Source organism: Periophthalmus magnuspinnatus, chromosome 22 (genome assembly GCF_009829125.3).
Source record: "Periophthalmus magnuspinnatus isolate fPerMag1 chromosome 22, fPerMag1.2.pri, whole genome shotgun sequence".
NCBI classification, from domain to species: domain Eukaryota; kingdom Metazoa; phylum Chordata; class Actinopteri; order Gobiiformes; family Gobiidae; genus Periophthalmus; species Periophthalmus magnuspinnatus.
In genome coordinates, this window is record NC_047147.1 from 24941544 (window position 1) to 24958597 (window position 17054).

At 45.5% G+C, this 17054-nt stretch overlaps 1 protein-coding gene across 1 annotated transcript in view; it reads left to right on the plus strand.

Annotated features, from left to right (window-relative positions):
- The window catches only part of kcnh5b (potassium voltage-gated channel, subfamily H (eag-related), member 5b), an 84029-nt gene extending 67530 nt beyond the window's left edge, over positions 1-16499 (plus strand). Inside the window, exons 12-13 of the mRNA XM_033987799.1 lie at positions 2983-3179; positions 15480-16499. Of these exons, the coding sequence (XP_033843690.1) occupies positions 2983-3179; positions 15480-16499 (1217 nt within the window). The remainder of the gene's footprint in view (positions 1-2982; positions 3180-15479) is intronic.
- Positions 16500-17054: the final 555 nt, after the last annotated feature.

Here is a 17054-nt window from a genome sequence, read left to right on the forward strand (position 1 = left end):
TGGGGGAGAGAAAGAGACGGATGAAGGTAAGGAGAGTGGGAAGGGCTGTGTGGAAAGAGAGGGAGGAGAGGGGTAAGGAGAGAGAAAGAAACACAGAGGAGACAGGGAGCGAGGGTGAGAAGAAGAGTAGGAGAGAGTAGAAATAGAGGGAGGAGAGGAAGAGAAAAGGATGGAGCAGCTCTGGTTATGTAATCAGGCTCTGGAGCAGTCTAAAGCTGTACTTCAAATATCCGCACTGAAATACATAGTGCTGGACTCTCAGAAGTACTTTTACTCCCACACAGAAGTATCAGAGCACTCCTAAACTCTGTGACTTTATTATTTAGTCTCACACTGACCTCCTGCTGACCTCTGCATTATACGACTTAAACTGTGGACGTATTTATTCATATTTTAATCCTAAATCAGTTGCTATTTTTTGAAAGTTAAATGACAAAACCTTTAGTCTGTCTCATATAGGGATCTGCTTCTATTAGTATATTATTGTGTTGTCACTAGTTGATTTAGATTTGAAGGGTTTTTATGGGACAGCAGCAGAAAAGAGAAGTGAGAGAGTGACTTAAGGTTGACTTGAAGGTTTTGTATTTTTTGGTATTTATCTGTAAAATGCAGATTACACTCATGACTCACACGTTTAATATGTCTTTATGTAAATACACTGTTTCCCAGCACTTTTATCTGCATAAATAGTAGCTTTTGGATGAACTCCCCCTGCAGGTGTCGTTTTGTCAGTGCAGTTTGGATGAAATAGACAGAGATAACTAATAATTTTGAGAGCTTTTGCCACGTCCCCCGGCTTTAGTCCAACAAGAATGTCTACAGCCCTTTTACAATGTGAGGATAGATAGATAGATAGATAGATAGATCGCAAACACAGACAAAAATGTTTTAAAATAATCTGAAAACTCAAAAAAATATACAAACCTCATGACAGAACCATTGCCTCATAAAGAGACAACAAAATGTGACGTACAGGTGCAGATGTGTAGAGAAGTGAAAGAAGTGCTGACGAAAACTGACTATAACGTGGATAAAGTTTTTATGCTAGCTTTAGCTTTGGGCTCATCATAAATCACTGAAATCGGCCATGGACTTCCGCGTATCATTCAGGTACGCTTTAGATTTGATTTATTAAGAAACGTTTGTTTGGGTGACGTCAGTCGGAGCCGTGTCCGGAGCGTGGAAACACGACTTTACTGACCAAACAGACCCCAACCGAACCGTGCCAATGGAAAACAGGCTATTGTGCAGCTTTAACTAGAACTAAAGGACTAAAGGCAAAATAAGGACAAAAACAGCCAAATTCTCCATTTCTGATTTAATAATATTCTTAATTGGCCCAAAATCCCTGTTCTATTTCTGCGTGTGATGTAATTGTGAGAAACTCGTCACAGACTTGTACTAATTACTGCGTCTCCTTTAATCCCCCTGAGATGAGTGTTTGTCATTAGCATGTACTGTGCGTGATTGGCTCCAGTGGTTTAGAGCTCATGGAGTTATTACACTGTGGACATCTGGGCTCATCCATCACAGACAATCACAAACTCCAACATCACAAAACTGTATGTACACAGGCGTGAGGCAGCAAAGATAAACAAGGACTTAAGTAGAACTAAGGCGAGTTTAAAGAAGAGCTAAAAGGGCTAATCCAGGACTAAATCCGGACTAAACCAGGACTAAACCAAGACTAAAACAGGACTAAAACAGGTCTAAACTCAGATACAGTACATTTGGAGATTGCTAGGGACCGGTCCAGGTGAGACGATCTCCATGGAAACAGGGATCAAAGATGAGGAAGTGATGATATTTTTCATGTTTCTCACACAGTTCAAGTCAGAGCTCGTTAAAACCTCGTTAACAGGAAATCCAATTAGGACTTGTGTACAGGAAATTAACACAGAATAAACATGGGAAGGATTATAAAGGATTAAGCAGAACTAAACCTGGATTTAAAGGGCTCTAATCCAGGATGTAACCAAGGCTAAACCAATTAATAAAAGAAGAGTTAAAAGATAGAAGTCAACCCAGACTCAATCAGGACTAAACCCAAATCTGAACCAGGTCTGTAAAGTACCAACACTATCTTGAACTGTATGCAGCCTGCGCTCTTACAGTTTAAAAATGTATTACACTCCCATCTGAACCTGGGAGAGAGACAAATGAGAGACTCATGTGAGGCTCATTCAGCTTTAAGATTGGGATGATTGTCCTGAACTAAAATACCTAATTATAACTTGGCCGTCGTATCCAGTGTTTTAGGTAATTAAGAATAAATCAGGACTACAATAATTATTAGTAAGAGCTATATTTGAATATGTTCATCAGGACTAAACTAAGACTTAACCAGAATTTCCAAAGACCAAAGCCTAAACTTGGTCTAAACCAGGACTAACTCAGGATTCAGTCAAGACTAATCCAGAAATAGCCCAGGAAATGAAGGTGAAATCTTGGATAAAACAAGTCTAAATCAAAACTAAACCAGGACAAAAACACAGTCAAGAATAACGAGAGCAAATACAGGACTAAAGCAGGACTAAAGCAGGTCTGAAGCAGGTCTAAAGCAGGTCTAAAGCAGGTCTAAAGCAGGTCTGAAGCAGGTCTAAAGCAGGTCTAAAGCAGGTCTAAAGCAGGTCTAAAGCAGGTCTAAAGCAGGTCTAAACCAGGTCTAAACCAGGTCTAAACCAGGTCTAAACCAGGTCTAAACCAGGTCTAAACCAGGTCTAAACCAGGTCTGACTCAGAAGGACTAACTCAATGCTGAACCAGGTCTACCGGAAATAAAACCAGGCTAAAAAGGAGCTAATCCTGAACTAAAGCTGTTGCTCCCTACTCCAGACTAAACCAGGACTCAAGCAGGACTGACCCATTGCTAAACCAGGACTAAACCAGGACTAAACCATAACTAAGCCAATGGTAAGCTTGTCTAAATCCAGTTCACCTGCCTTCCTGGTTGTTACCCCTGTCCTCTCTCTCTCTGCCTCAGGTAAAGGAGACGTTTTCGGGGACGTCTTCTGGAAGGAGTCGTCGCTAGCTCACGCCTGCGCTAACGTCCGCGCGCTAACGTACTGCGATCTCCATGTCATCCGGAGGGACGCTCTGCTCAAAGTGCTCGAGTTTTACACCGCCTTCGCCAACTCATTTTCACGCAACCTCATCCTCACCTGTAACCTGAGGAAACGGGTAAGAACCAGGACTGAACCAGGACTGAACCAGGACTGAACCAGGACTGAACCGTGACTAAATCAAGAGTAAACCAGCACTAAACCAGAACTAATTCAGGCCTGAACTCAGGCATTAGTGCCTCTGGTTTGATCACAGCTGTGTCGAGTCCCTACTGTACCAATGTTCATTTCTGGTTTAAGTGTCAAAGAGGACCAAGAGACTGAAACATTAAGTCTGAAGGTTTGATGAGTTCCACAGGTAAAGTGAACAATGAAGTAACAGACTCTCTGGAAAGGATAGAAGAGAGTTCTGAGAAGTGCATGTGACAGCGTTTATAGGGTCCCCCAGTGTGTGTGGGTGTGTGTGTGTGTTTGTGTATGTGAATGTGTGAGGAGGGTCCTTTTTCTGGTCTTCACGGCGTCCTCATAAGATCCACGCTGGTCTGCACAACATCTTCATGAGTTCCCGTGCATTCCATAGGTGCGCCCCCTAGTGGTCATGTGTTATTTACCTTAGTGTTAGTAAATCAAGACACCAGTTGGATGTAGTGCTGCACTGCTAGAGAATACCTCACACTACTGTTGTTATGCCACAGTGAGTAGTATGAATGTGTGTGTAAGTGTTGGTGTTGCATGGAGTGAGTACAGTGCAGCACTTCTCAAGTTGCGCTAAGTGTAAGACATAATTCTTATAAACCAGGACTAAACTAGGACTGAGATGTGCAGGGTGAAGGACAGGTCACAGTGGGGCCACTCTGATTCATAATTGAACATTGAAGTTTTAATGAGACCGAGCCTGGTTTATTTATGAGGGCAGGACGACATATAGAGACATCACAACTACAGACACACACACGGACGCAGACACACACAGACACATATAGACATGCACAGACACACACAGAAACACACCGACAGGCGCCATTTTACCATTTAAGCTTGGCGATGTTACTAACAGTGTTATTTGTACCAGTCATTTCCTCTGCTGTAACACTGTTATAGTGACTGTCAGTGTAAATGGCTCATTACTGTGAGTCATCACACGCCACTGTTTGTTTATGTCGCGCAGCAGTGCTAATGCTTTAGCGGAGAAAATAAGTCCACAAATAGTGGGGCCGATATAAGTCCTACTGTGTTACTCCTCTGTGAGTTTATTGATTAAACGTGGAGCAGCGAGGACAACTGGAGACCAGGCTTCAAAACTTGTGTCTGCCCACAGTCCTGACTGAAGCTGATCGCAGATGAGCCATGAGTTTTAGAGCAGAGTTCATTTACTTTTCCCTCTTATCCTCTATCCTCTCCCTGCACAAGACCAGGCTCATAAACATAAATTATACGTGTGTGCGAACATGAGCAACCGGGCCATGCTTTGGCCCACCTCCTCCTACCAGGCCAAAGTTTGAAACATGCTGTGCCTGGACACGTTTCGTTTGCACTCACACGGGACAAACATATTGCACTTTAGGGCTAAGTGGTTCAAATGGGCTAGTGTAGGTGCAGCCCTTAGAGCATGTTCTAAACATGTCTAAACCAGGTCTAAGTGGGACTAAACTTGAGCCCAAGTCTGGTCTAAACCATGTCCAAACCAGTTCTAAACCAAATCCTAACCAATTCTAAACCAAGGATAAACCAGGTCTAAACCAGGTCTTAACCCATTTCAAACCAGTTCTAAACCAAGACTAAATCAGGACTAAACTGTGATCCAAGCCAAGTCTAAACCAAATCCTAACCAATTCTAAACCAAGCATAAACCAGAGTTAAACCAGTTCTAATCCAGGACTAAATCTGGACTCTTAATCTCTATGTAAACCAGTTCTAAATTCATAGATTTTATTCATTTAACATAGCTGCTTTTACTACACATAAACTATCATAAAAAACTAAGTAAACTAAACTAAACTAACATAAACTAACATAAAACATCCACTCCACAAACCAATGATCAAAATGAATTACCATAAATACTCAACTCTCGACTAAAATTTACAGTAACTGATTTGCATATTCACATACAGTGTCCAGCGAGGGTCATTTTTCACTAAAGTCAAAGTGAAAACAGCTGAGTCTATTAAAAAACTACAGGTAAAACTTTATTAAATCTCATCTAAAAGTTCACCCTGCTCTGAGCAATGGCCGACCTTTGGTTTGGGCACTAAACAATGGGATTCATCTTGAGACCAGCACAGAGTCGTTTTTACTCTATTGTATTCAAATTTATCGGACAAAATACTGCAATGAGAAAGTACAGAAGTTACATCCTGCAGGTTTAACTATTCACCTTGATTTGACTTTTAGTTCTTTGTTTTTTAATCTGTTCTTTTTGATATATTTTCTAATCATTGAAATGGGGAAATTATTTATTGAAACTGTAAAAAGAATCGAAACAGGGCCAGTCCAGGTCCAGTCCAGGCCGAGTAAATCTGTCCCACACTCCCGTCTCTGCTGTTTCTGTCGGACCCAAGTCGAGTCAGCCATTTTGTGAATCCATGAAATCTGAGCGTGCACAATCTGCTCCACGGAGACTCAGCACATTTAGGATAAAAGTTAAACAAAAAAGTTCATTTAGGATTCAAGCTGTTGATGCGTGAACTGTGTTAGCACTGGAAAACACAAGGACTAAACCTGGAACTAGAACAGGATTAAAAAGGGACTAAAACAGGACTAAAAAAGGACTAAAACAGGACTAAAACTGGACTAAAATGGGACTAGAATAGGACTAGAACAGGACTAAAACAGGACTAACAAGGGACTAGAACTGGACTAAAACTGGACTAAAATGGGACTAGAACAGGACAAGAACAGGAGTAGGACAGGACTAGAACAGGACTAAAACTGGACTAAAACAGAACTAGAACTGGACTAAAACAGAATTAGAACGGGACTAGAACAGTACTAAAACTGGACTAAAACTGGGCTAAAATGGGACTAGAATAGGACTAGAACAGGACTAACACGGGACTAGAACTGGACTAAAACGGGACTAGAACAGGAGTAGGACAGGACTAGAACAGGACTAAAACGGGACTAGAACAGGACAAGAACAGGAGTAGGACAGGACTAGGACAGGACTAGAACTGGACTAAAACAGGACTAGAACAGGACTAGGACAGGACTAGAACTGGACTAAAACAGGACTAGAACAGGAGTAGGACAGGACTAGAACAGGACTAAAACGGAACTAGAACTGGACTAAAACAGAACTAGAACGGGACTAGAATGGTACTAAAACAGGGCTAAAACAGGACTAAAACAGGACGAGAACAGGACTAGAACTGGACTAAAACAGAACTAGAACAGGACTAGAACGGGACTAAAACAGGACTAGAACGGGACTAGAACTGGACTAAAACGGGACAAGAACAGGAGTAGGACAGGACTAGAACAAGACTAAAACTGGACTAAAACGGAACTAGAACTGGACTAAAACAGAACTAGAACGGGACTAAAACGGGACTAGAATGGTACTAAAACGGGACTAGAATGGTACTAAAACGGGACTAGAATGGTACTAAAACTGGACTAAAACAGGACGAGAACAGGACTAGAACTGGACTAAAACAGAACTAGAACGGGACTAGAACGGGACTAAAACGGAACTAGAACGGGACTAAAACGGAACTAGAACGGGACTAAAACAGGACTAGAGCAGGACTAAAACGGGACTAGAACAGGACAAGAACAGGAGTAGGACAGGACTAGAACAGGACTAAAACGGAACTAGAACTGGACTAAAACAGAACTAGAACGGGACTAAAACGGGACTAGAACAGTACTAAAACTGGACTAAAACAGGGCTAAAACAGGACTAAAACAGGACGAGAACTGGACTAGAACTGGACTAAAACAGGACTAGAACTGGACTACAATGGGACTAAAACGGAACTAGAACGGGACTAAAACAGGACTAGAGCAGGACTAAAACGGGACTAGAAAGGGACTAGGACAGGACTAGAACAGGACTAAAACAGGACTAGAGCAGGACTGAAACAGGACTAGAGCAGGACTAAAAAGGGACTAAAACGGAACTAAAACAGGACTAAAACAGAACTAGAAATGGACTAGAACTGGGCTACAATGGGACTAAAACGGGACTAGAATAGGACTAAAACGGAACTAGAACAGGACTAAAACAGCACTAGAACGGGACTAAAACAGGACTAGAACGGGACTAAAACAGGACTGAAAGAGGACTAGAACAGGACTAAAAAGGGACTAAAATAGGACTAAAACAGGAATAAAACAGGACTAGAATGGGACTAAAACTGGACTAAAACGGAACTAGAACGGGACTAAAAAAGGACTAGAACAGGAGTAGGACAGGACTAGAACAGGACTAAAACAAGACTGAAACAGGACTAAAACAGGACTGAAAAGGGATTAAAACAGAACTAGAACGGGACTAAAACAGGAATAAAACAGGACTAGAACTGGACTAAAACTGGACTAGAACAGGACTAAAACGGAACTAGAACGGACTAGAATGGGACTAAAACAGGACTAGATCATGACTAAAACTGGACTAGAACTGGATTAAAACTGGACTACAACAGGACTAAAACGGAACTAGAACGGGGCTAAAACGGGACCAAAACGGGACTAAAATGGGACTAAAACGGGACTAAACCGAGACTAGAGCGGAACTAGAACTAGACTAAAATGGGACTAGAACGGGACCAAAACCGGACTAAAATGGGACTAAAATGGGACTACAATGGGACTAGAACGGGGCTAGAACGAGGAGAGAGGAGGAGGAGCAGAGAGGGAGAGGAGGAAAGAGGACGAGGAGGAGGAGAGTCTAGGAGAGAGGGAGAGAGAGAGGAGGAGGAGAGAGGGAGAGAAAGAGAGAGGGAGAGAAAGAGAGAGGGAGAGAAAGAGAGAGGGAGAGGAGAAGCGGAGAGGAGGAGGAGAGAGGGAGAGGAGAAGCGGAGAGGAGGAGAGAGGGAGAGGAGGAGCAGAGAGGGAGAGGAGGAAAGAGGACAAGGAAGAGGAGAGACTAGGAGAGAGGAGGAGAGAGGGAGAGGAGTGGGAGAGGGAGAAAAAGAGAGAGGGAGAGGAGGAAAGAGGGCGAGGAAGAGAGAGGGAGAGGAGGAGAGACTGAGTGGAGGAAAGAGGGCGAGGAGGAGGAGAGACTAGGAGAGAGGGAGGGAGAGAGAGGAAGAGGAGGAGAAGAGAGGGAGGAAGAGGAGAGACGGAGAGGAGGCGGAGAGAGGGAGGAAGAAGAGAGACGGAGAGAGGGAGAGGAGGTAGATAGAGGGAGAGGAAGAGGAGAGAGGGAGGAAGAGAACAGAGGAAAAGGGGGAGAGACGGAGGAAGAGGAGAGAGAGAGGGAGAGGAGAAGGAGACAGGGAGAGAGGGAGGGAGAGGGGAGAGGGAGGGAGAGGAGAGATGGAGGAAGAGGAGAGAGGGAGAGAAGCACAGAGGAGAGCAGGAGGGAGAGAGAAGAGAGAGAGCGGGGGCAGGCCCACATGAAGTCTATGTAGTGTGAAGACAGAGAAGGATAGGAGGAAGAGGAGGAGGAGAGAAAGGAAAAGAGGGGGAGAGAAGGGAGAAGAATGTAGTGGGGAGAGAGGAGGGAGCAGACCCTTATCAAGTCTGTGTAGTCTATGTAGTTTAAAGAGAGAGAGGGAGGAGGGGAGAGATGGAGGAAGAGGAGAGAGGGAGAGAAGCACTGAGGAAAGAAGGGGAGTAGGAGGGAGAGAGATGGTGGAGCAGACACGTATCAAGTCAGTGCACTCATGCAGTGTGAACAGAGGGACAGGAGGAGAGAGGAAGGAAGAGGAGACGGGGAGTGGGAGGGAGAGGAAAGGGGGAGAGAGAGGGTGAGCAGACCCTTATCAAGTCTGCGTAGTCTATGTCGTGTGAAGAGAGGGAGGAGAGATGGAAGAAGAGAAGAGAGGAAGGGAGTGGGAGAGGAGAGAAGAGAGGGAGCAGCGGACTCTTATCAAGCCTATTTAATCATTTAGTGTGAAGAGAGAGGGGGAGGGAAGAGAGAGAGGAAAAGAAGAGAGTAGGAGAGAGAAAGGGAGGAAGAGGGGAAGATGACAATGGAAGAGGAGAGAAGGAAAACAGAGCGAGAGTAATTATAAACTTATAATGTTTGTACTCATGTAGTGTGAAGAGAGAGAGAGAGGAGAGAGAGAGAGGAGAAGAGGCAGACAATGAAATAAAGGGAGAGGAAAAGAAGAAAAGAAAAAGCATGTGATAGTGAGTATGTGACGTGATTTTGACTTGTCAGGTCACCCACAGATTTACTGTAAAAGAAATTTAGAGCAAAAAGGACTAAACCAGGACCAAACTTGTATTAAACCAGGAACCAGTAAACCAGGTCTAAAACATGGCTAGACCAAAACTGGACCAGGACTAAACCCATGAGTAAACCAGGTCTAAACCAGGACTAATCCCAGACTAATCCAGGACTAAACCAGATCTAAACTAGGTCTAACCCAGGCCTAAATCAGGACTAATCCAGGACTAATCCAGGACTAATCCAGGACTAATCCAGGACTAATCCAGGACTAATCCAGGACTAATCCAGGACTAATCCAGGACTAATCCAGGTCTAAACCAGGGTTTAAAGTATTTTGAGCATTGAAAGGATCAGAATCCCACTGCTCCGACTCTCCCTTCCTCTGCGGCTCCTCTGCGGCTCCTCTGCTCCCCCTTTTCCTCCTCTCCTCCCCCTCTCATCCTCTTCTCTCCCTCTTGTCCTTTACTCCCCCTATGCTCCTCCAACCCCCCCTCCTCTCTTTCCCTGCTCCACCTCTCTTCCTCTGCTCCTCCTCACCCCCCTCTCCTCTTCCTCTCCTCCTCTGCTTCCCCTCTTTTTCTCTGCTCCACCTCTCCTCCTCTGCTCCTCCTCCCCTCTATCTGTTCTTGGATGCTTCTGTATTCTCCATTTTTTAAGTCTCATTTTTGGCAGCATCTGAATTCTACACCTCCAACCAGTCAAATCCTTTTCAGTTCTGTCTTTTTATAACGATCCAGGTTTAAAATACTACCACTCTTTCTCCTCTGCTCCTCTAACCCACTCCTCTGCACCATCTGCTCCTTCTGACCCTCTCCTCTGCTCCTGTCTGCTCCTCTGGCTCTGCTCCTGTTGCTCCTCTGGCTCTGCTCCTCTGGCTCTGCTCCTCTGGCTCTGCTCCTCTGGCTCTGCTCCTCTGGCTCTGCTCCTCTGGCTCTGCTCCTCTGGCTCTGCTCTTCTGGCTCTGCTCCTCTGGCTCTGCTCCTCTGGCTCTGCTCCTCTGGCTCTGCTCCTCTGGCTCTGCTCCTGTCTGCTCCTGTTTACTCCTGTATGTTTAGAAATGCTGAATTAATGCCTTGTGCAAAGTCCAAATCTGATTACACTCGGATAATGGGATCCATTGATCTTTGGATTTTGAAGCGTGTAATGAAGAAAATAAGAAAAGATAAGAAAATAACTGTCCCAGAATGTGTCATGATTAACTGTGAACGTGAGAAATAGATTTAAAAACAACCAAATTATACATACTTTGAAGTTTTGATTTATGACCTTAGATTTATGAAGAAGTCATGTTTTACAATTTGATGAGAACTTATCAAATTTCTGAACCACCTTCTCTTTATTAGTTTGGGATTAACGCCACAAAAATGTCACATTAATCTTATGTCTGAAAGTCCTTTCAACTGACAACAGTCGCATTACTGGGGATGAATAGTGAGAGAGAAGACGTTGAACGACAACTGTCGTAATGGCAGGTGCAGGTGCGGACCAAGGAGTGCAGACTCGGGGCAAGTTCACAGTGTTTATTCACAATTTGTGCAGAAATATGAGTCAATCGTTTATTAATCACACACGGGGAGCAGGGAGCGGGAGGCAGACCAGACGGGCGTAATGCAGAGCAGGGACGGGAAAACCAGGACCACAACGAGGACAAGATCGGGACGAGACCAGGGCAAGCCGAGCAGGAGTAGTCCAGAGAGCGGGGGCCAGGGCAGGAGACAAGAAGTGAGCCGGAGACCAAGACAAGACAGGAGGCGAAGGCAAAGGGTGGACTGTACCGGAGCTGGGGTGCGGAGTCAGGAGCAGGAACAAGCGGGAGAGCAGGAATGTTCACACGCGGATGATCTGGCTCCGAGTGTCTGAAGCTCATCCATCTTAAGCTCCACAGCAGGTGGAGGTGATTGCGCTGATGCGCTCCAGGTGCGCGCAGGAGGAGCCAGCAACTCCGCCCAGCTCCGGACTCAGGCAGGTGCGGGAGGGGGAGAACACACAGGGAGACAACAAGAGAGGCAGATAATGTGTGCCTCATGACAACAACCTTTTAAAAACATTATCATTATGTTTTCTTACACACTCACACACAATCAACTGGGACTAAACCTAGAACGTCATCTGAACTAAACCTAGACCCCCATCTGGACTAAACCTGGATCAGAACACAACCTGGATCAGTCTACGTTCTTACTTTCACCTATGGTCGAAAGGCCACAGGGTGGCTGAGCACTCCCTTAGACAAAGGGAGCTTAGTCACACAGGAGGAGCTTGTATTAGAGCCGCTGCTCCTCCACGTCGAGAGGAGCCAGCTGAGGTGGCTCGGGCATCAGTTCAGAGGAGGTGTTCCGCGCATGTCACACTGGGAGGAGGCCCCGAAGACCCAGACCCAGCATGTCTTGGGTCTTCCCTGAGGGGCCGTGTCTCTCAGCTGGCCTGGGAACGCCTTGGGGTCCCACCGAAGGAGCTGGAGGACATGTCTGGGGTGAGGGAAATCTGGGAGTCCCTGCTTAGACTGCTGCCCCCGCGACCCGGCCCCGGATAAGCAGAAGAAAACTGATGGATGGATGGATGGAACAGGGCCATATAAGCCTATAGCAGGACTAAACTGGGATCTAATGAAGTGAACACAACCATAGCCATTTTCCATTCTTTACCTCCTCCTGCTCTAGTGAGTCACTCTCAGTCTGTCGCTCCGCTCCTCCTCCTCTTCTCTTCCTTCTCTCCTCTTGCAGTGTCTGTCGTTTTTCTCCTCTAGCCTCCTCCTCCTCCTCCTCATTCCCCTCTGCCATTATTCTCTCTCCTCCTTCTTCTTCCTTCAGTATCTGTCAGTCCTCTCCTCCTCTGCTCTGTTCTTCTCTCTGTCAGGCAGAGAGAGAGGACAGGGGACAGGTGTCAAACATGTCAAAAAAGTGGACATTTAAGGAGCCCAATCCCTCTAAAACTCTCTGCTGGCTGCTCTATTCCAGCTCTAATTATACTGCAGGACTGAGACATGTACAGGGAGGAAATAAATACAGTATTTCAGAATCATCATGAGTCACTGAGGAATTTTACACTGCAGTAAAACCAGAGTACTCGAATAATCATCAGCACATATACACACATTAGTCTGTCTCTCTCAGCACATATACACACATTAGTCTCTCTCTCAGCACATACACACACATTAGTCTCTCTCTCTCAGCACATACACACACATTAGTCTCTCTCTCAGCACATATACACACATTAGTCTCTCTCTCAGCACATACACACACATTAGTCTCTCTCAGCACATACACACACATTAGTCTCTCTCTCAGCACATACACACACATTAGTCTCTCTCTCTCACAGCACATACACACACATTAGTCTCTCTCTCAGCACATACACACACATTAGTCTCTCATATTTTTAAGCATATAATGTCAAATAAAGAGCTATTTAGGAGCCAAAAAATGTCTTATTATATATTTTTTGACTTATCATGGTCCCACTCACATCAGATTTGCTATTCACATTAAAGAAAACCTGTTGTGTTTTTTATTGTTACACCAAAATTGGAGAACAAAGTTACTACAGAGCAGTGGACACGTTTAACAGCACAAACCACCTCATCTGTTGTAATTCCAAATAAGTCAGTTCTTTATCATATTGTGTTAAAACAATGTTCAGATTAAAGTCAAGGCCTAGACAGAGCAGTCCTTCAGTTAGCATCACACCCAAAGGGAATGTTGATGATATCAAAGAATATCAGAATGCTCCATACCACGTATACCATGATTAATTTTGGTCCCTAAAGATTTGACCCTTTCATATTTTTCCTGCAGGACAGTGGAGACGCAGAGGCTCTTTTACTCAGAGGAGATGTTTTGGGGTTTTTTTTCCGTTTAAGTTTGAATATTTTATCAGACAAAGCTGCTGTTTCCTCCTGTCTCTAAAAGCACCGTTTGTCCTCTGAATGTTGCTTTAAAATTCACAAATTCACAGAGTCAGGATAAATATGAAAGTAGAACATTTGAAGAGGTTGTTTCAATAAAATAGCACAAAAATGAATAAATCTGATATATATAAGTACTTTGTCCAGAAAATTGCAATATTGAGTTGCCGGTACCCCCCTTGAATTGGCACTTTGTGGTGGGGGAGTTTATGTACCCGAATGATCCTAGGAACTACGTTGCCCGGGGCATTATGCCCCTGGTAGGGTCTCCCAATGGCAAACAGGTCCTACATGATGGGTCAGACTAAGAGCAGTTCCCAAATCCCCTATGAATAGTAACAAAACAGGGCCCGAGATGGCACCCGTGATGTCTCCTCAGCCTGGAGCCAGGCCTGGGGTTAAGACTCGAATGTGAGCCCTGGTGGCTGGGCCTTTGCCCATGGTGCCCGGCCAGGCTCAGCCTGAAAGAACAACGTGGGTCCACCCTCCAGAGGAGTTGGACCCTCCACTTTTCTGGCGTTGCCAGGGGAAGAGGCAGCGAACTGGTGTGGGCTTGCATAGAGCCCCACAGCTCAGCCGCCATGTGTTGGAGTTCACCTCAGTGAACAAGAGGGCCTCATCCCTGCAACTTCAGATCGGTGACAGGTGTTGTGTTGGCCTACGGGCCAAACAGCAGTGGAGGAGTTCAAGTATCTCAGGGTCTTGTTCACGAGTGAGGTCAGGATTGAGCATGAGATTGCGGTCGCTGTATTGGTCCATTGTGGTAAAGAAGGAGCTGAGTCGCAAGGAAAAGCTCTCGATTTACCGGTCGATCTACGTTCCTACCCTCACCTATGATCAAGAGCTCTGGGTAATGACCGAAAGGACAAGATCACGGATACTATCGCAGGGTGGCTGGACGCTCTCGAGAGATAGGGTGAGGAGCTCAGTCACATGGGAGGAGCTTGGAGTAGAACCGCTGCTCCGCCACGTTTAGAGGAGCACCTGAGGTGGCTCGGGCATCTGTTCAGGATGCCTCTTGGACGCCTCACTAGGGAGGTGTTCCAGGCACATTCAAAAAGGGAGGAGGTTCCAGGAAAGACCCAGGACACGCTGGAGGGACTGTGTCTCTGCTGGCATGGGAACTCCTCGGGATCCTCCTGAAAGGCTGGAGTAAGTGTGTGCAGAGAGGGAAGTCTGGGAGTCCCTGCTGAAATTGCTGCCTCCATGACCCGGCCCAGGGTAAAGCAGAAGAAAATGGATGGATGGATGGAGTTACCAGTAGTGAAGTATTGGTAGTAGTAGCTGTAGTGGTAGTAGTAGCAAAAGTAGTAGTAGCAATAGGAACAGTAGTGGTAGTAGTAGCTCTAGTAGTGGTAGTAGTTGAAGCAGTAGTAGTAGTAGTAGGATTAGAAGTAGTAGCAACCAGAGGATGGGCTGTGGGCCAAACCAGATTTGTTGGTGGACCGGATCTGGCTGGCGGGCCGCATATTGAACAGTCCTGCTTTAGACCGTGTGTTCAGTCCTGGTTTAATCTAATCGTAACAAAACTGCACCTTCAACAAACCGAGCACTAGTTAAGTGTCCAAACTGTAACAGCAGTATTGAGATGTTCTGTATTTAGCCTCTGTTTGGGTGGACAGGAGGAGGCGGTGGACATTTTGAATCGTTCTCAATAATTACTGAGATAATGGCTTTAGTGGGAGGAAACTGAACACAACTGATAGGCAAAGGTGACGGGGGGTACATTTTCATAGTCAGTTTAAAATTTGCTGTACTGCTTTGGTTTTATCTATCTTCAGTCTTTGAAAATGTCTCTTACATTTTTATCTTTTTTGCATCTGTCCCAAACCTGTTCAGGTGGGAACAGGCATACAGAATTCAGATTACTCAATTGTTTACATGACATTTCAGCAGTCCTGGTTTAGTCCTGGTTTAGTCCTGGTTTAGTCCTGGTTTAGTCCTGGTTTAGTCCTGGTTTAGTCCTGGTTTAGTCCTGGTTTAGTCCTGGTTTAGTCCTGGTTTAGTTAGGGTTTAGTCCTGGTTTAGTCCTGGTTTAGTCCTGGTTTAGCCCTGCAAAGTGACTGCTTTTGTGATTTTGGGTTCTGCAAAAATGTATTCAATGTAAATGTATCCACTATTATATAAAAGATTGAGTTTACTATTTGTCTTTTTCCCAGGTAATTTTCCGTAAGATCAGCGAAGTGAGGAAGGAGGAGGAGGAGAGGGAACGCGCCAAGAACGAAGTCCAACTCACCATTCCCCAGGACCACCCAGTCCGAAAACTCTTCCAGAAATTTAAACAACAAAAAGAGATACGCCACCAGGGATCAAACTCCGTCGATCTAGAAAAGAACCAAATCCAAGCCGAACACCAAAACCTGCACCAGCTCGGTCACTCCAGCCTCCAGCACTCTCTCCCTCTGAGCCGATCGTTTCAAAATGGCGCCCCGGTTAGCAGCAGCGTTCTGACAGTTTCGCAGATAACGCCAATGCAACCGTACAGCGACAGTACGGCAAAACAAAACAACTGTGATGTCATGGAAAACGCAGAGCAAGTGGTCAAAGTCAAAGCTAGCCCCGGTACGACGCTAGCGAAAACGGCTAAGTCTAGCGCTTGGATGAGGCTCAAAAACAACATGGCGGCTTCCGAAGTGAGGAAGGACGGTTTGAATAACAAGGCGGCGTCTGCGGAGATGCTGGCTCAAGACGGGAAGAAGCAGGAAGTTACCACGGAGACGGAGGAAAGTGGGAATTTGCGGAAAACTGATTCATGCGATAGCGGGATCACGAAAAGCGAGCAGAGGATTGATCTCCACAGTCCCCTCCAGAGCTCAGGGGGGTTGCCGCAGCCACTGTACACAGGATCGGAGCCTCTGATTCGGGCAGCACTGCACGAGACCAGGGTGGAGCTCCGCGCGGATATCCAGACACTAGGGGGCAGGCTGGGGCGGCTGGAGGCGCAGGTGAAGCAGATTATCAAACTGTTATCGGACAGACGCGATGATGACGACGAGGAGGAGGAGGAGCCAGGGCAGACAGGAGCAGACAGGTGCAGACAGGAGCACAAAGACAAAACAGGGACACAGAAGCAGGACATATTCACAGTGTCCAGACCTGTGTCCCCCGAGTCGCAGAGGGGGGAGGGGCCTGGCATCCCTCAATTTGAGTCACAGCCAAATTTGCGCCAATCATGCTAGTCGTTAGCTTGGTAATGTTTTCATAATTTTACTCTCCAGAAACGGATAAAAATCGTATCTGTCAGTTGAGACTTTAGTGCAAAGATTTTTAGAAAAAGTCTGTATCACAGTTATCACAAATCAAAATTCTAATCAGTTAGCCTCGCACTGATCTCTTTGCTCTGGCTTTTTAGCAGTTCAATTGGGCTCAGATGTAATTTGAAATAGACATATTTAAGGAATAAAACTCATGCATATTACACGAAGTTTGTCCATGTGTCTTGCCGTAGTAGATGACAAGAAGCATGTGAGCATGTGCATTACGAGTTTTAGCACAAATTCAGCTCTGACTTAAATTAGGGAAATCACAGAGACATAGGGGGGAGGAGCAGGATACCAGGATATGATTGCCCACCGAGCTAACCCCTCATTTATACTAATAGTAGTATGGATTCCGCATGTACTTTGAGTAGGCTACTTGCAGATTTCCTGTTACGCCAATCTACGACAATTGCGGTGCGCACTTGACACAAGGGTTCACGCCATAACACACGTCTAAGGATCTGAAAATCAGAC